Source organism: Equus caballus, chromosome 5 (genome assembly GCF_041296265.1).
Source record: "Equus caballus isolate H_3958 breed thoroughbred chromosome 5, TB-T2T, whole genome shotgun sequence".
NCBI classification, from domain to species: Eukaryota; Metazoa; Chordata; class Mammalia; order Perissodactyla; family Equidae; genus Equus; species Equus caballus.
Genome location: NC_091688.1, coordinates 47816380 through 47836724, shown reverse-complemented (window position 1 = coordinate 47836724; position 20345 = coordinate 47816380). Strand labels below are relative to the sequence as shown.

The window sequence follows — 20345 nt, the reverse complement described above, 5'->3', positions numbered from 1 at the left end:
CTTGAGGTAGGTATTATTATCCCCATTTTATGGACAAGAGGCATGGAGAAGATGAATAATTTGCCTGAGATCATATAGCTAGTAAGGGGCAGAGCTGAATTTCCAACCCAGGTCTGACTCCAAAAGCCTGTGCTTAAGAAATGTTCCATTGCCTATTTAATGGAAAAACTGAAGATTGCTAGTAGAATAATAACAGGAAGCTGGTCAGTCTTTCTATGTTCTCTGCTGGCTAACATCCACGTTCAGAACTAATAAATGTTTGATATTCAATTATCGGGCAAAAGTATCACTTTGTCTACACTACAAATCTCTCTAGAGATAGTTTCCAGAGTTGTAAGGTTTCTAAGTACATTGCTTTAAGGTCTTCTGTCTAAGCTCTCGTGTGAAAAGGTGGCCTTTCTACAGAGGGATAATCAAATACTTCCTTCATATATTGTCACTGCTGGTGACCGTAAGCACTATCATAATTAAGCACTATTACATGTCACAGTAAAAGAGCATGCATGATCTTTGTTACATAAGTATATGAGTAATATAGATATTCAGAGCCTCAATTAAAAGGTTCTCTATGTATAAATAGTAATAATACATCACAAGACTGTTGTGAGGATTAAATATTGTTTTTGTAAAAGGTGTGGCATATAGTAAACACTTGATAAGTGCTTAATGGCATCGTACATCTTATTTCAGTTTTCCATCTATAGTTTGTTTTAAGCAAACAGCATATTTACAAATCTGGATTTATAGGGAAAAAATGCAAGGAAAATTGTTTTACAAGAGAAGGATGTTTTCTCTTCACAAAAGTATTATACCACAAGAATTATTATACCAAAACTTCCTTGATAAACTGAAATTTACAGATTCATTTAAAATTTTTGATTTACAAACAACTTCTCATAAATACAACTTAATATGTAAAGCAAAAAGTTAGAACCCAGCAACTGAGTTTCTTCAGCTTGTATTAGTGGTGTGATGGTGCTGGCCCCTTGCTATGTAGACACAGTTTTGCTATGAGTTTTCCCAGGCTTTCTTAGACACAACCACCTTATCTCCTTTGCTTCTGGCTGCTTTGTTCTTTGGCAATCCACAATTCCACAATGCAGGTAAGGCCCAGCTCCCTTATAACTGGCCACTGGACGAGCCAATGATGTTAAAGAAGGCTCATGCTGTGGGTCCCCACCACATACCTTGCACATTCTTCTATCATAACACCTATAGACAGTTTTACCCTTTCTTATTTATGTTTCTACTTCCTGATAAGTGCTTGATGAATTAATTCACAGAGTAACATATGAAATCACTTTTGTGATGATAAATGGGGTAGTACTAGGAAGCGTTATTTAATGGAGTTTCTGGGTAAGGGTCATCTAACAAAGTTGTAGCATTAAGCTTCTATTTTCTTTTTAAATAATTTAAAACATATTTGTGGGGAAGCACAACTTAATTAAAGTTACTGAAGAACAATCAGGCATTTACCTATGGCCAATAAAGTTAAGATTCAATAAAGACATGAATAACAAAATATAATAGTAATGTGTCTTTTTCTAGGAATTTATAATGAAGACACTTCTCAGTTCAAAATATATGATAGAAAAAACAAAACAAAACAAAACAAAAAACCACAAGGACATAGAAATTGCTTTAGAGCAAATGCCATTCCGTGTTACCTAACTGTATGCAAAGGCTGGGGTGAGCTGCTTGCATGAGTGGATGCTTTTCAGACTGATATCCACATTGCCTTTGGAAAAAATTAGACTGCTTCTTTTTTCCATTTAAGGAGTGAAGACAAAATTCAATCACTGTCCTATGAGTGAAAAGTTTTCAATGACCCAGTGTGCTTTCCTTCACATAAGAGCATGGCACTTCCGCTGGCCAACAGAAGAGCCACACTCTGAATGCTGCATTCTAAAGGGGTTCCCAGCAATTACTTGGTCTTCCTCAAAGCCAGATGCACACTCTGAGGAGGAGATAGCTGATTGGGATTATCAGCACAGTCTGTGGTCACGAACTAATTCCTAAGTATGAGGCCAACTGAAGGATGGAAATCTAACTGGTAACCTTGGCTCCCTCACATCATCAATCATAATCTTGCCAAGTGAGGCAATGAAATGAGCCCTACATTTGCCCCTGGCACTGATGAGCTATGTGCAGGTATCCAGACTCTCTGTCAGGTCCACCTGCAGCTTCCTTGGTGAAGCAAAGTAAATAATTTAGTGATTCAAACCTGCTTGGCTGTGTGGCTAATCTCCACAGCCAGATCCCCTCCAGAATTCCCAATCCCAATTATAAGAACTCTCTTTCCAGTGAAACTCTCTGGGTTCTTATATTCTCGACTGTGGAGGTACTGTCCTTTGAACTTCTCAATTCCTGCAAGAGAAGGGAAAATAATTATCGGGTGATGGCTTATCTGATATCATTTGTCAAATCATTCATTCCTTTTTTTACAGTGTGTAGAGTTTAAGCATCTATTCTCCACATGTTCTCACTTTTCTCAGCTGCAGTCTTGCTTTTCTGAATATTTTTGCCTATTTTCTTTTCCCAGAGCTCAGAGCAGAACTTTGTGATTTCCTTATCATAAGTAGTTTGCTTAACTCAGTATCTGTTTGTAGTTTGGAATTGTAGACTCACAAATCCAAACTGCCTCAGAAAACCTCCATTCTCTTTCCATCCTCTTTAAATACCTACTCTTGTTTCAGTTGGAGCATATATACATTTACACTCTATAGGGCACTTATTTTTTTCAAAATGAAAATCCAGGCCAAAGACTGTAATTAAATTCTCTCTTTAAGCTTTGATTTATTCCTTAGAAACTCAATATTTCTGTTTGTTTCCTCCATTGCTGAAAACGTCCTCATTCAACCTAATGTGGATCAACTCTACATTCTTTGTTCTGATCCTTAGAAAAGCCAGACTCATTGTGAAACTAAATATAGAGCCCCCTAGTTTTCCTCTAGTCTCTAAAATTAGCATTATCTCTACCCCCCAAATGGTAGTAATAAAAGATACCCTGACATCTTTCAAGGGAACATACAGAATCAGGGTAAGCTTTATTTCATTCCAAGGTAGGATCACTCAGACCACAATCCTCCCATTCCTCAGGGCTCAGGTCACAGGCATGGTTCAAGGGTCTTCCTTCCTGGTAGGCTACTCACCAGGGAAGCTTCCCAAGGGTAAGTGAGCATTGGTGTGATGGCCAGTGCAAACCATAACTCCATCAAAGACATTCACCTCCTTTTCCCCTTCAGATTCCGTGACCACCTCCCATTGGCCTGAAGTGGAGAAATCAGGCTGCTTCTTCACACTGCATACAGTGGTCTGAAAAGCAAAGTGATAGCCATAGGGAGGGGACTGTAACCACAGCCTATACAGTGGACATCTTCCCTGACATGATTCTCCTTACAGAGTGTTACACAAAGGGCTGATATCACATAATAGGGCTCATATAGGGATATCTGATTTTCATAATCCACAAATAAGAACTCTTTTGTTTGGGGCTGTGGTCAGAGTGAGAAAACTTGCATGAGGCAGTCTAAATAAAATAGAGTTGGCAGGCTAATGTTGCACTCTCCTCTCTTCCAGAAAAGTGCAATTTCCTAGTTCTCTGAGATCATATCCTAAAGCAGTGTGACACCTGAATAAAACTTGGATTTCTCTTGTGCTTCTAAGATACTCTATGCACTAAATGCCCATTCCTTCCCTGACCTCCAGACATCCTGAGACCCTCTGATATCTTCTTACCCCAAATCCTGTTCTCAATGTCTAGCCTTAAACTTGTGAACTGAGCTACAGGGCTGTTTCCTAGTAGAGGAGAAAAACATCTCAGTGGCTTATAGTTTATGTAAATAAACCTCTCTGGCTCCCACGATTGCCCATTTTACAAATAACTATAAAGAAAGAGGCTGTGAGATGGGATAGTCAGTGGTATAGTTTTTAGCTTTTTTAAAAAAATAAATAATAAATAAAGGTTACTCTACCCAGCCTAAGGAAACATTAAGAATGTGTTCCTATGTGCTTCTAGGGTCTATGGCCATAATGTCCTAGTGGACTAACAGAGACACCACCTCTGCATACCCTAGCCATCCTGCAGTATAGTTCCTTTCTATCATATTCTTGCTTTTACACAGGCTAGTGCTTCTACCTGGATCATCCTTTTATTATTTCTTCATTTGGCAGATTCTTACTCACCCTTCAACATTCAGCTTGGATATTATCTCCTCTAAGAAAACTTCCCTGGTGCCCGATACCTCATGCCCTGATGGGTTAAGCATCCCTCCTCTGAGCTGAAATATATAGATCTCTATGGAATATATCACCCTGTAATGCTTTATTTTTATTAATTTTTTAATTTATTTATTTAAAGATTGGCACCTGCACTAACATCTGTTGCCAGTCTTTTTTCTTCTTCTTCTTCTTCTCCCCAAAGCCCCCCAGCACGTAGTTGTATATTCTAGTTGTAGGTCCTTCTGGTTCTGCTATGTGGGACACCGCCTCAGCATGGATTGATGAGCGGTGCCATGTCCACACCCAGGATCTGAACCAATGAAGCCCTGGGCCACCGAAGCACACACACTTAACCACTTGGCCAGGGGGCTGACCCCCTATTATTTAGACTAACAATAAAATTTTTCTTCATTTTTCTATCTCTTTAACTAGACTATGAAATCACTGATTTTTTTTTCTCTTTGTATCTTTACTGCTTAGTATGGTAACAAACTTGTTCAATAAGTGTTTAAACAAGTGAAGGGAAATACCACTGGGCTGTAAATGACTTACTTTATAAGTTGTCACTGGATATTACCATTTTATTATTGTTGTTAAACAGAAAAAGGTATGATTTAGCAGAATGATCAGAAGGTAGAAGAGGGTTAGGGGTAGGGGAATTGGATGAAGGTGGTCAAAAGTCACAAACTTCCACTTATAAGATAAATAAGTATGGAGATGTAATGTACAACATGATGACTATAGTTAACACTACTGTATGGTATATTTGAAATTTGTTAAGAGAGTAGATCTTAAGAGTTCTCATCACAAGGAAAAACAAAAAAGAAGGTAGAAGATTTGGGCTGTTTGCCAGCTGTCAGAAATATCTTTTATTTTATGGCCAGAGTTAAAAATGATAGAAAAATTATGGAAGACTTTACAGCACGAAGGAACCATTGAAGTGATCTAGTACAACCATCTTGTTTTACAAACAAGAAAATTAAGACACATCGAAGTTGAAGAACTCACTTATCTGAGGTCACAAGTTGATTAGTGGTGGAGCAAAGACTAGAACTCAAGTTTTTGCTCCCTAATTCAGTGTTCTTCCGTCTACACCAGACTTTAACTTCTTTGCTTCCTCAATAACTTCCCAGTAACTGTTTCTCTGGGTTGTTGTGATCAGATAAAATAATTCATTGGAAAGTCCTTCAGAAAGTATTAAAGGGCTAAGCAGTAGCAAGCAAGTTGTGGAACCACAAGTTTCAAAGTTCCCATACCTGGCAGTTCCTCTCATTTGTTTTATTGCAATCAAATAGTATAAAATGAAGGCAATGAAAACATTCTGGCAGGTCACTTCCTGGATTTGTGGTCAAAATATATAGAAGAGGGACCTTCCCCTGAATATTTTTCAGGCACAGAGCAGACAAAGAGTGGCGTCTTTGTCTAGACAGGGTAGATACATGTGCATATGAAACCAATGTTGACATGTCAGCACTGGTAAATGAAGCCACATTATTCATTTACTTGACAAACAACTTCAAACACAAAGATACCCACAAAATTCCTTACCTTAAATCGAATATACTTTAGAAGGTCAAATTCTTTGGCATACATCCTGAAATACTCTAGGATCTGGGAGTTATGCATGAAGTTGGGATAATCATCTGGGATGAGAAAGTCACTGAAGCACATCATCTCCTTAGAAGTGTTGATGACCACAGATTTGTAAATACTGGCCCTTCCTTCTTCAGGATTCTCCTGCAGTAAATAAGAAGCATTCATAGCAAGTTGAGCATTCACTTCGTGGTTTATAAACAGCCAGTAAACATTTGAAAAAGTTTTCTGAAGGAAATGCTAATTAAAAGAAGTTATACACCCCCCTCCCCCATATCTCCCACTTTGCACCCTTGTGTGGTCTCTTCCCCTTGTATCTGAGCTGTCTTTATGACTTTCTTTTGACTAACAGCATGCAGTTGGAATGATACCGAATGGCTTCCAGGACTAAGTCAGAATTAATCTTGTAGCTTCTACCTAAGTCTCTTAGAAAGCTTGCTCGGGTAGAAGTCAGCACCCCTGAGAGAAGTCCAAACACCCTGACACCACCATACTACAAGGAAGCCCAAGCTAGGCACATGAAGAGAACATTTGGGATAGAGAGATGTGTAGCCAGCCCCCAGATATTCTAGTTATCCCAGTTGAAGTTCTACACTTGAAAGCAAAGAGGCCATAGCAGATGTCCAGTCTCAGCTGTCACTCGATTGCAATGACATGAGACTCCAAGTGAGAACTGCCCATCTAAGTAATATAGTCTTTTAAATATTTTATATATTTCAAAGCCTAGATAAGTTTCAAAGGTTTTCATATACTTGTGAGACTGCTCTCCAGGAAATATTGTACTAACTTAGATTCTGTCCAGTATATGTTCCCATTTTACCTCATTTTTACTAACTTAGAAGACTATTACTCAGTGTTAGCAAAAATGGGGTGGAAATGGGAACTTATGCTAGACGGAGTGTAAGTGAGTACCTCAGTGTTTTCTGGAGAGCAATGAGGCAAGTATATGAAAGCCCTTGAAACTTACTTAGCCTTTTAAAGAAATATTCAGCATTGTAGACGAAGATTTATCTTAAAGGATGGTATTGATAGCATTATATATAATATAAAAAGGAAATAAGCTAAATGCCTGCAATATTGTGATTTATAAGAAATACATATTTGGTTATTCAGATGACCAAAATATATTTCTCATATGTATTTGGTCTTTGTCCACAGTTCCTAGCTCATAGCTCCCCAAACACTTGGAGTTGCCCAAGTGTTGGGAGTGACAAAGGTGTCTTTTGTTATGTTAATGAGGTAATTTTTGGAAAGCACCTAAGGATGGCGGCTGGTTGCCAATGGAGCCACCATGTGATTAGAGGGTTGGAATTTTCAGTCCTATGCCCTGATCTCTGGGGAGGGGAGAGGCTCTGGAGGCTGAATCAGTTGCCAGTGGCCAATGATTTAATCACTCATGCCTATGTAATGAAGCCTCCATAAAAACACAAAAAGATGGAGTTTGGGGAGCTTCCAGGTTGGTGAACCTGCAGAGACTCAGGGAGGGTGGCATGCTTGGAGAGGGCATGGAAGGTCTATGTCCTTTCCCCATACTTTGCCTTATGCGCCTCTTCTATCTGGCTATTCCTGAGTTATATCCTTTTTTTTCTTTTTTTTTTTTTGGTGAGGAAGATTGTCCCTGAGCTAACATCTGTTACCAATCTTCCTCTTTTTGCTCAAGGAAGATTGTACCTGAGCTAATGTCTGTGCCAACCTTCCTCTATTTTGTATGTGGGGTGCCACCACAGCATGGCTTGATGAACAATGTGTATGTCCACCCCCAGGATTTGAATCAGCAAAGCCCTAGCCACGAAAGTGGAGCATGCAAACTTAACCACTATGTCACAGGGCCACCCTGAGTTATATCCTTTTATAATAAACCAGTAATCTAGTGAATAAAAGGGTTTTCTGAGTTCTGTGAGCTGCTCTAGCAAATTAATTGAACCCAAGGAAGGGGTTGTGGGAACCTCTCATTTATAGCCAGTCTTATCAACCTGGATTTACAACTGACATCTAAAGTCCAAAGTCCAAGGAGTGGCTCGCTGGAACCTCTAATCTGTAGCTGGTTGGTCAGAAGCACAAGTAATAAACTGGGCTTTTGACTGGCATCTGATGTGGGGCTAGGGGGCAGTCTTGCAGGACTGAGCGCTCAACCTGTAAAATCTATGCTTTCTCCAGGTGGATAGGCATCAGAATTGAATTGAAATTTCAGACACCTTACTGGTATCTGAGAATTCAACTGGTTCAGAAACATTTTAATGCCTCCCAAACTACTCTGAAATTTGAGAACCACTGCTGTAGATCCTTACTGCCGAAAGTATTATCTGTGGACCAGCAGCAGTGGCATCGCTTGGGAGAAATGCAGAATCTCAGGCCCCACTCCAGACCTACTGAATCAGAACCTGCCTCTTAGCAAAATCTTCAAGTGATTCAGATGTACCTGGAAGCTGAGACGCATTGCCCTAGATGACATGACTCCACAATTCAGTGTTCTTCCCTGTACCAAGATTAACTCCTTTACTTCCTCAAAAACTTCTAATAACTACCTCATGGAGTTGTTGTAGTGATCCACAAAATGATGCAATATCCACCCAGACTATTAGTCCCTCACTGAGATGTTACAAATGATGACTTTTCAAATCTATTCGATTTTTAAAAATTGTTTTGATTAGAGAAAATCAGCTTAACCATCTTGAACCCCCCTTCCCTTTTTATGCCTGAAACGAACAGATATTTGGATGCTGGGTATTACTGAACATTAAGTAGCCACAAAACAGAGTGTTCGTTGACGTTGCCCACGTGAGAGAGAATTTTCTTCCCATTTTTATACAAGAATTTTTCAGTCTAGGAATCCTGAATTGATCATTCTCATTTCCCTGTCCCATACTCCAAGATCTCATTCCCTTTGGCTGCTAATAACATTTTCACAAGTCTCTTTTCAAGTCTCTTCTTCTAATTTATCTTACCTATTTCAACCAGAGTGTTCTTTCTAAGTGGCTGTATCTCTGCCCTAAGTAAAATTTTGGATGTTGTCCCATTTTCCCATAGTTTATATTTTTCAGCTTAGGATTCAAAGACCTCCAAAATGTCTCATAGTATACTTTTTATCTCCCCGACTATATTGTAAGCCCCTTGAATTGTCTTCGTGATTTTTGCCACAGCTTCTAAAATTATAAATAGAAAAAAATACCATTTATAATAATATCCCCCAAATTAAATACTTAGGTATAAATCTAACAAAATATGTACAGGACTTATATGCAGAAACTATAAAACTCAGATAAGAAAATTAAAGATCTATATAAATGGAAAGATATTCTGTGCTCATAGATTGGAAGACTCAATGTTGTTAAATGCCAGTTCTTGGGGCCAGCCCGGTGGTACAGGGGTTAAGTGCACATGTTCCGCTTTGGTGGCCCGGGGTTTGCCAGTTTGGATCCCAGGTGCGGACATGGCACCGCTTGGCATGCCATGCTCTGGTAGGCATCCCACATATAAAGTAGAGGAAGATGGGCACAGATGTTAGCTCAAGGCCAGTCTTCCTCAGCAAAAAGAGGAGGATTGGCAGCAGTTAGCTCAGGGCTAATCTTCCTCAAAGAAAAAAAAATATGTCAGTTCTTCCAATTTGTTATGTAGATTCAATGCAATCCAAGTCAACATCCCGGCAAGGTATTTTATAGACATCGACAAACTGATTCTAAAGTTTATATGGAAAGACAAAAGGTCTAGAATAGCCTACTTTGTCCTTAAGTATAGACTGTGCGTAATGACTTTCTTCCAAAGAGTACAGTATAGCAAGGGAGAAAAAAAAAAAAAAAGAGCAACTTTACAGTGGCAAAACCTGACAAACCCCATCTCAAAACAGGCCATCAGTGTTAATATCAATAGTGATAAGTCATGTTGATAGTATGCACCATTGATATGATGTGATGAGAATGGTTCTCCACCTCTACGGTCTTCCTCCCTAAAATCTACAACCCTAGTCTAATCATGATAAAAACATCAGACAAATCCCAATTGAGGGACATTCTATAAAATACCTAGCCAGTAATCTTCAAAACTGTCAAGGTCATCAAAAACAAGGAAAGTCTGAGAAATTGTCACAGCTAAGGGGAGACTAAGGAGACATGACAATTCAATGTAATGTGGTATCCTGGATGGCACCCTGGAACAGGAAAAGGCTGTTAGGAAAAAACTGAGTAAATCTGAATAAAGTATAGACGTCAGTTAATAATAATGTGTCAGTATTGGTTCATTAATTATGACAAATGTATCATACTAATGTAAGATGTTAATAATAGGGGAAACTGGGCATGGGGTATACAAGAACTGTGTACTATCTTCCTAATAATTCTGTAAATCTAAAACTGTTCTAAAATTAAAGTTTATTTAAACATGGTTGTACATAGCACTTTTTAAAAAAAATTAAATTAATGTGTGGCAGGGTCATTTTGGAACTAAGATGTTTGTGGGGGCAGGGGTAGACACATTCCTAACTTCTGAATTTGATCTCATTCATTCATTCATTCAACAGATATTTGTAAAGTCTCTTTGTAATAAAAACACTATATTAGGTGCTAAAAATTACAAGTCTGTCCCTGTCATCCAAAGGTTCAAAGTTTAGTACAAGTAGAGCCATACTTTCCACAGCAGGTCTGTCGGCGTAGCTGAGCTAAATGAATCACAGATATTACCCCATGACAACAGTCATAACTTATATTCTTTCTCAAGTCACTAATACAACAAAGTGTTATCTTGTGTCAACAGTCTTCCAGCCCTTCCAAACACCTGATTGGATTCTAGGCACTAGAGTTTATCAGTGTGTCAACCCTCTGCTTTATAAAAGAGAGTGGGAGCAGAGCAGTATTGGGTTAGTGAGTGGAGAAAAGAAGCTTTTGTTCCTGGATTTTAAAATTTCCTACCATCCATGAATAAATCTGTCCTCTACAAATGTACCTTGATTTTATTTCCTGCCCAAGCACATGACTCCCACATTTGAGTAGGAAGTTCACATAAGAAAAGAGAGAGCAGAGGACTTAGGGTTGTGTAATTGGAACTGAAGGGATTGGAGGCAGTAGTAAGCTCAGAAGAAAGGAGAAAAATGACTCTCTTTCAGTGGGAGAAGTAAGGACAGGATGGATCTTCTGTTCCTTTGACAGACTCTCAGAAGCCTGTAGGACAGAAGTTCTTTTAGTACTGTTGTTCTCAACCTTGTCTGCACACTGGAATCATCTCGGAACTCTAAAAGATACTATTGCCCGGTCCGTACTCCCAGACAGCTTGTTTTAATTGCTCCTTGTCTAATGTGTAGACAAAATTGAGATCTGCTTGTAAGAGGTAGTGTGCTGGCCCCGGAAAGCTCAGGGCACCAGAATTTATCCCGTCGATCTTAGAAGACCTTTTGCCACACATCCTTAGCAAAACTACAAAATACCCGAGGGCAGTGGTAGGAGGTTACACAACTGTATCCCCATACCACCTAACGTAGTCTGAGGGCCAGAAATGTTTATTCCATGGAGATTATTGATTTTATTTTAAAGATGCAATGTAATCCTCATTTATCACCTGGGAAAGCTGGGGTAAAAGTTATAAGGCAAAGGCCTCCATGTTGACTGCACATTAGAAATAACTAGTGGCCAGCACCATGGCCAAGTGGTTAAGTTTGCGTGCTCGGCTTCGGAGGTCCAGGATTTCCCAGTTGGGATCCTGGGTGTAGACCTATGCACAGCTCATCAAGCCATGCTGTGGCGGCATCCCACATAGAAGAACTAGAATGACTTACAATGACAATTAGGATATAGAACTATGTACTGGGGCTTTGGGGAAGAGGGAAAAAAAAGAGGAAGATTCGCAACAGATGTTAGCTCAGGGGAGTTTGTCTTTCTCTGTCTGGCTTATTTCACTTAACATAATTCCCTCAAGGTCCATCCATGTTGTTGCAAATGGGACAATTTTGTTCTTTTTTATGGCTGAGGAGTATTCCATTCTGTATATATACCACATCTTCTTTATCCAGTCATCAGTCAACGGGTGCTTAGGTTGCTTCCACGTCTTGGCTATTGTAAATAATGCTGCAATGAACATTGGGGTTCATGGGACTTTTGGAATTGCTGATTTCAAGTTCTTTGGATAGATACCCAGTAGTGGGATAGCTGGGTCATATGGTAGTTCTATTTTTAATTTTTTGAGAAATCTCCATACTGTTTTCCATAGTGGCTGCACCAGTTTGCATTCCCACCAGCAGTGTATGACGGTTCCTTTTTCTCCACAACCTCTCCAACATTTGTTACTGTTAGTTTTAGTTATTTTTGTCATTCTAATGGGGTAAGGTGATATCTTAGTGTAGTTTTGATTTGCATTTCATTGATGCACAGTGATGATGAACATCTTTTCATGTGCCTATTGGCCATCTGTATATCTTCTTTGGAAAAATATCTGTTCATGTCTCCTGCCCATTTTTTGATCACGTTGTTTGATTTTTTGTTGTTGAGTTGTGTGAGTTCTTTATATAGTATGGATATTAAGCCTTTGTTGGATGTATGACTTGCAAATATTTTTTCCCACTTAGTGGGTTGTTGTTTTGTTTCAATCCTGTTTTCATTTGCCTTGAAGAAGCTCTTTAGTCTGATGAAGTCACATTTGTTTATTCTTTCTATTGTTTCCCTTCTCTGAGAAGACATGGTGTCCAAAAAGATCCTTTTAATAATGATGTCAAGGAGTGTACTGCCTACATTTTCTTCTAGAAGCCTTATGGTTTCAGGTCTCAGCTTTAGGTCTTTGATCCATTTTAAGTTTATTTTGGTGAATGCTGAAAAAAATGGTCAGTTTTCATTCTTTTACATGTGGCTTTCCAGTTTTCCCAGCACCATTTGTTGAAGAGACTTTCTTTTCTCCATTGTATGCCCTCAGCTCCTTTGTCGAAGATAAGCTGTCCATAGATGTGTGGTTTTATTTCTGGGCTATCAATTCTGTTCCATTGATCTGTGCACCTGTTTTTGTACCAATATCATGCTGTTTTGATTACTGTAGCTTTGTAGTATGTTTTGAAGTCAGGGATTGTGATGCCTCCAGCTTTGTTCTTTTTCCTCAGGATTGCTTTAGCAATTCGGGGTCATTTGTTGCCCCATATGAATTTTAGGATTCTTTGTTCTACTTCTGTAAAGAATGTCTTTGGGATTCTGATTGGGATGGTGTCAAATCTGTAGATTGCTTTAGGTAGAATGGACATTTTAACTATGTTTATTCTTCCAATCCATGTACATGGAATGTCTTTCCACCCCTTTATGTCGTCATCCATTTCTTTCAGAAAAGCATTGTAAGTTTCATTGTATAAGTCTTTTACTTACTTAGTTAAATTCACCCCAAGGTATTTTATTCTTCTTGTTGCGATTGTGAATGGTATTGCGTTCTTGAGTTCTTTTTCTGTTAGTTTGTTATTAGAGTATAGAAATGCTACTGATTTATGCAAATTGACTTTATACCCTGCAACTTTGCTGTAGTTGTTGATTACTTCTAAAAGTTTTCCAGTGGATTCTTTGGGGTTTTCTATATATAAGATCATGTCATCTGCAAACAGCGAGAGTTTCACTTCTTCCCTCCCTATTTGGATTCCTTTTATTCCTTTTTCTTGCCTAATTGCTCTGGCCAAAACCTCCAGTACTATGTTAAATAAGAGTGGTGATAGAGGGCATCCTTGTCTCAGTCCCTTTCCTCCTCCCCTCCTAAATTATTATTTTCATCTCTCAATCCAACTGTTCTTGTGAGTTTGTGGTTAGAGTGATAGGATTGTCTTTGCTTTGGTGATTTACTTCCCTTTATCCTAATGCTATAGTTGAATATTTGCTATCCTATTCTGGTCCTATCTATTTGTCTCCCTACTCTGTGTTTTGTGACCCCTTTCTCCCTTTTTTTCTTTTTTCAGGTATGAGAGCCTTCTTGAGGATTTCTTGTAGTGGAGGTCTTTTGGCTACAAAGTCTCTTAGCTTTTGTTTGTCTGGAAAAGATTTAATTTCTCCCTCATATCTGAAGGATATTTTTGCTGGATAGAGTATTCTTAGCTGAAGATTTTTATCCTTTAAAGTTTTGAATATGTCATCCGAATCTCTCCTAGCTTGTAAGGTTTCTGTAGAGAAATCCGCTGAAAGTCTGATAGGGGTTCCTTTGTAGGTTATTTTCTTCTGCCTTGCTGCCCTGAGTATTCTTTCTTTGTCATTCATTTTTGCCATTTTTACTGCTATATGCCTTGCAATAGGTCTTTTTACATTGACAAATCTAGGAGATCTGAAAACTTCCTCCACACACATTTCTCCCTCAATCCCTAGATTTGGGAAGCTTTCTTCTATTATTTCTTTGAGCACACTTTCTGCTCCATTTTCCTTTTCCATGCCCTCAGGGATTCCAATAATTCTTAAGTTGGATTTTCTCATTGAGTCTGCTATTTCTCGGAAATTTTCTCTTTTTTTTAATTCTTAGTTCTCTTTCTTCCTCTGTCTGGAGCCATTCAGCCTGTCTATCTTCGATTATGCTAATTTGCTCCTCTATGGTGTCTACACAGGCATTCAGGGAATCCGATTGCGTTTTATCTGATCCATTGTATTTTTCATCTCTAGTATTTCTGATTGATTCTTCTTTATACTTTCAATCTCTTTTGTGAAGTAACTCCAGAACTCGTTGACTTGTTTCTCTATATTTCCCTTTACCTCATTGAGTTTTTTGATAATAGCTACTCTGAATTCATTGTCACTTAGTTTACCTATTTCCAAGTCCTCAGGACATAATTCTGTGTTTTTATTGTTTTCCTTTTGGTCTGGAGCTTTTATAAATTGCTGGATGGTAGAGGAGTGTTTTTTGTGCATGATGCTATTATTCGGTTGCAGTTACAGCCTGTCACCCCTACATGGGGGTTGAAAGCCATGCATTCTGAGCCCTCCGCCTTCAGCCTCGATGGCGGTGCGCAGTCCGGGTTTGGGGAGGAGGGGCACTTTCTCTCCTGCACAGACCTGGCTTCCGATCAGCTCCACTCTCTGGTTTCCCTGGGCCCTGACTTGATGGGGTACCCCCACGCGAAAGCTTTCCCCTTTAGAGGGTTTCCGCTGCATGGGCAGTCGGAGTCCAGGATGCTCCTACAGAGATGCAGCCCCTCCCCCGCTCCTTCCCTCACCTGTGGCAGCAATCCCGGTCTCTAGGGGAGGGAGCGAAGATCTCTCTTACCCAGTTCCAGCTCCTCCAAGGGCGGTTCCAGCCTCTCTGCCCTCCATCTTTGGCTGCTGTGGGTCTCTGACGATCTCTGTGTTATTAGGATTTTTTGCTTGGAATTCAGTTCCTTTTGATTGTAGTTTGAAGGGGAGAGAGTCCTGGGTGAGCTCACTCTGCCATGTCGCTGACGTCCTATAGTTACCCTCTTTTAAGTGCTTTTGTATCCATTCAGTTGTCTTTTGAGGCAGACAGGGAGTTAATAAATTTAAGAATTTTTAAAAACCTATTCATCTAAGGGTGTTTATTAATTTCATATTTTAAATTAATTTATTAAATATGCCACATAGATTGTATTCATAAGGTATCTTTGTTTTTAAAGATTTTATTTTTTTCATTTTTCTCCCCAAAGCCCCCCAGTACATAGTTGTATATCCTTAGGTGTCAGTCCTTCCAGTTGTAGCATGTGGGATGCCACCCCAGCATGGCTCAATGAGCAGTGCCATGTCCGCACCCAGGATTCAAACCGACAAAACACTGGGCTGCCTGCAGCAGAATGCGTGAACTTAACCACTAGGCCACAGGCTGGCCCTGTATATTTTGTTTTTTTGAAGATTTTATTTTTTTTCCTTTTTCTCTCAAAGCCCCCTGGTACATAGTTGTGTATTTTTTAGTTGTGAGTCTTTCTAGTTGTGGCATGTGAGATGCCACCCCAGCGTGGCTTGATGAGTGGTGCCATGTCTGTGCCCAGGACTCAAACCAGTGAAACCCTGGGCTACCGAAGCAGAGCACACGAACTTAACCACTCAGCCACAGGGCTGGCCCCCATAAGGTATCTTTTTTATATTACATATACACTTTGGAACTTCACTATTTGAAATGTAGTTATCAGACCAGCAGCATCAATATCACCTGGGAGCTTTTTAGAAACGCAGAATCTTGGCACTACCCCAGATTAATCAATCAGAATGTACATTTTAGCAAAATCTCCAATGATTCATATGAACATTAAAGTTTGAGAAGTACTGATTTGGTATGCTTTAAGGATTTTAAAAATTCAGATGGACTAAAGAATATTAAAAATTATTTTACAGCATTAAATACTTATTAAATCCTCACCATTTCATAAGGGATTTATCATTTTTAAGATATTTCATTCATAAAGTAATATTGGTGGATGAAAATCAAAATAACTTGTCTCACATTAGCACATACTTTCCACTATCAGTCTGATCTAACATTAGTGAGAGAGAGCAAGAATTGATTGAAATTAATGTCTTGAGAACTTAAATATAATTATTACTAGAAGGTATTCACAATAACAAGAAGGAGGCAAGTGGTGAATCCTACTCCTTTTTGGCAGGTGGTACAGAGAAAGAGGAACAGAGATAGGAAAATGCAAGTGATTGTATCTGAGAAGAAAAAAGTATATACTGAATCCCTGGGACCAGTCACAAGAAAGAGAAAATGGAAGCCCTGGATCCCCAGTGTCTTACTGGACACCTGGCAGCACTGGTGGAATTCCAAACTGCTTGGGATGATCTTATATATGAAACCCTGAATGGATTACAGAAAATTTAGGCGGATAGGATAGGAGAGAGGAGGACTCCAAATAACAAGCAAAGGGATGGCAGAGAAGCAGATGTAAAATATATGTGTAAAATATATTACATATATGTATATATTGAAATATATGTAAAATATATGTATGATATCATATACCTAATAGACACAGATGTGGTCTGTCTTAACAGAAGTCAGAGAGTTATGATGAAATATAGTTTATTTTTAAGGAAGCAGTTTATAAGGTGTTGAAATTTTGCCAAGAAGATAATCAGAAAAACTCCAAGTTAAGTCTTTAACAGAGAACAAGTTTAAACCACTTTGGAGATAAAAGCCAGAGACCTCATAATCAGGTAGGATGGTGGACACTCAACGGATTTTATGCCTGGTCAGTAGTTGCCAAACCTGGCTAGGATGTTTGCCAGAGACACCAAATGCATGGGCCTCACTCCAGGCCTGCTGGATAATAACTGACGGATGTGTAGCACTTATTGTTCACCTGTCACTGTCATTAGTGATTGACACAACTATTCATTCATTTAATCCCCACAATAACTCTATGAAGTGAATACTGTTATTATCTCCTTCTTAAAGATAAAGAAACAGAGGTAGAAAGAGGTTTAATGATTTCCCCCAAGGTCACACTGCTAGTAGGTGTGGTTACAGGATTTGGACCCAAACTGTACACTTAACCCTTTCACTCTGTCATAGCTGGATTTCAAAAGTATAAATATTCTACTGATTGCTAAACACTAACAAACTTTTTAGCCCATGCTCAAGACTGATTATGACAGAGATATGGGGGGGTCTGCTAAGGGGTATCCCCTCTAGATCTGAGTAAGGACTATTGTCAAATAGCATTAGTCCCCAAAGACAGAGCCAAGATGCAAAAGGACTGTACTACTGTTCAACTAAGGAATGCTATGAAGCCACTTCATAAGCAGCTTGTCAACACTGTTGGTTTTTATAAATATGAAACACATATGGACACCTTAATACCATTCACTGGTTTAGAAAGTGAGTTTAAAAGCAAACCCAATGCATGTTACTTTGGAGATCAGAAAAGGAGGTTGATATTCTTTGGCATAGAATAAGCTTAACTATCATGTAAGTAGATGATACCTTAACTATTAGTAACAAGTTGCAGGGCTAGATGTGCATATTAAAGTAATTCAACCTTAACACCGAGTAAATGCAAGGACAAAAAGTACCAGTTATAGTTGCCCTCTGCCCTCTTCTGAAGACCAGACTTTGAACTACCAATCTGATATCTCAAGTGGAGGAAAACTTCAAAGTACAGAAGATATTATATTCTATTCGAGGACTAGGATTATTAGAGAATTATCTAAAGTGAACCAGAACTCAAAAAAAGAAAAAAGAAAAGAAAAGAAATAAGAAAAGAAAGGAAAAAAATAAGATTGAAAAGGGGGATTCCTGGAAGGAGTTATAAGCAGGTATTCTAGATCACTTACCTATTAATGCAGACCAGGAGCAACCAACTACGCAATTTTCTAACCACTTTACATTTTCTAATGTCTGTTATTTTATTACTCCCCCCCCCAACCCCGGTCCCCAAAGACTGTTACTCTCTTCTGAATAGCAAACTCATTAAATGAAAATGATCTCTGTGCCATTTTCAAAGACATCAGTAAAGAAAAAACAAGTGATACCTGTATCCCATTTTGCTGCCAGCCTAGGGAAAGAAGAACCTGCACAGAACCTGAGGTGATGGCTGCTGGGAGGAGGTCAGCAGGCTGAATTCTAGCAGGTTTAATCACTGTCAAGCCCGTCATATTTCCTGAGACGAGATAAAATATCTCATGCACCTAGTTGCAGTGAGGGTTTCAAGTATTAAGGAACCAAGAGATTTACCTGGAACCTCCAGAGCCCTCCAATGTCATCAGTCCTTTCAAAGCAGACGGGTTCCAAGTCTTCATCCAGGCAGCATTTGATAGACGAGAGCCCACTCACACCTGCCCCAATCACAGCAATTCTTTTCTTGGTCATGGTCTCCAGAAATCTTCACTGGGCTGGGTCAGTGTAACCTATGCTCAGAAAGGATGACAAAGACAGAAAGCACACATCAGTTAACACTTTTCAATGAAGACCTTGGCCATGCATCCAAATAAAGGCTGCCACAACAGGTGCCTTTAAGGGAGCCAGATTCTGCTGTCCTCTTAGCCTTAGGGAGGTGCTACACAGACGTTAAGAGAGCCCCGAGCATGCAAGACGCAGAGCTGAGACCTCTGCTGTGGTACAAGATCTCACTGCCTTTCCTGCAGCACCAAGGCAACCCTTCAGCTGGGAGCTGGAATTTAACACTGCACTTTGGGCTGTCGTCAAATCTAAAGCAACAAAGTGCAAACATCAGCCAATGGGGACGGGCTGTTCTGCTCCTACTCCTTTCAGCCACACCCCGCCCACTCAGTGGCATGCACTCCTTTCCCAATCGGGAACAAAACTTGGGCTGCACTTGTTTGGGGCAGAAAAAATTAATCCTACAACCTCTCTATTCTCCCCGCTGCAGTTGCCCACACTCTCAACTACTCTCTCTGGAGAGTGAGCAGCCCTGTATCTCCACGCCCCTCTGCATCTACTTTTAACTTCCTGGTGTTTCCTTAAAGTGACAGACTCCTACTGGTGAGGTGAAACTTGACAACAACCCGTAAGCAAGTCTTGCCGCACAAGCTTATGGGAACACCCACCTTTCAGGACATCTCTTAAAACAAACCCTGGCCCCTTCGTCCACTTCCCCACCCCAGCCGCCACCTAACAGACTGGATCTTTGGTTCTAGACTACTGGTAGAAATTTACTTTAAAATACCTGCGGTAAGGTGAGGAATGGATTACGTTCCCTACTTAGAGGCAATTAGAGTTTAGTGAAGAAGCCCAAAGCACAAACAGATAACTTCAATAAAATAAAAAATATTTTTTAAAAGTGCTTTCTCTCACACAGCTACATGTGTAAGTAAAAAACACAAAATACCCACTTTTAAAATGTAACTTAAATCTTTCAAATATAAAATCATTGACAGATAAGGCCAGTATAATGGATACAGTATTTTACACACTGGGTCAGAATCAGAATCCAGCCAACCCAAGAGTCTATTGTGACAGCTATAAGAGGTTGTCGGACAGGTAGGTTGTGGCTGATGGCATCCATCTTTGTTCACCTTTTACCCTGAGTCAACTTTGCTCAAGATGATTCAATTCTAAAAGTGCCAGCCCTGAGTTTTGGACTTACTGTCTTGACTCTAAAAGACTGACTGACCTCCGCAGGCCATTGATTATCATTTCTCAACAGCTTACCTTGGATGGTTCAAAAGGCTTAAGGGGAATGAACCCATATAATCCTCTCAGCAACCCCATGAAGCAGATATTATCATCACCCCTATTTTGCAAGTAAATAGAAAGGCCGGGAGGCAAACCAGGCAGTCTGGCTTCAGGCTGGGCTTTCAATCACTCACTATATGTAACACCACTCCTTTATCAGGATATTTTTACTTCTTATTTTGCCACAAGGCCTTCTTTCATTTCTCATCCCTCTATTGCATCCCTTTTCCTATTGCCTAACTCCTGCCTTTACATTTTACACTTTAATTGAACTACTTTTAGCTGAGCTATAGCTTGCCTTATTTCAACTACTTTAAAATATGTTTAAAAATATATCTTTGGTTTGGGGAATCGTTTGGCTCCATCAGGAAGATTCCTGCTCCATATATGGTCGGAATTATATGGAAATATAGTAAACACATCCACAGTGGGGAACATATGACATTAGCATAGCCTAATGGGAC

At 39.5% G+C, this 20345-nt stretch overlaps 1 protein-coding gene across 2 annotated transcripts in view; it reads right to left on the bottom strand.

The window, feature by feature from the left end:
* The window catches only part of FMO5 (flavin containing dimethylaniline monoxygenase 5), a 39298-nt gene extending 20111 nt beyond the window's left edge, over positions 1 to 19187 (bottom strand). The window contains exons 1-5 of one of the 2 annotated variants that reach the window (XM_001496025.7): positions 19054 to 19187; positions 18421 to 18593; positions 5770 to 5958; positions 3153 to 3315; positions 2225 to 2367 (exon numbers count right to left, since the gene is read on the bottom strand). In XM_001496025.7, the coding sequence (XP_001496075.2) occupies positions 2225 to 2367; positions 3153 to 3315; positions 5770 to 5958; positions 18421 to 18555 (630 nt within the window). In that variant the 5' untranslated portion in view covers positions 18556 to 18593; positions 19054 to 19187. Of the gene's footprint in view, positions 1 to 2224; positions 2368 to 3152; positions 3316 to 5769; positions 5959 to 18420; positions 18594 to 18792 lie in introns of both variants that reach the window. The other variant, XM_005610218.4, reaches the window with a different exon arrangement.
* Between the last annotated feature and the right edge of the window lie 1158 nt (positions 19188 to 20345).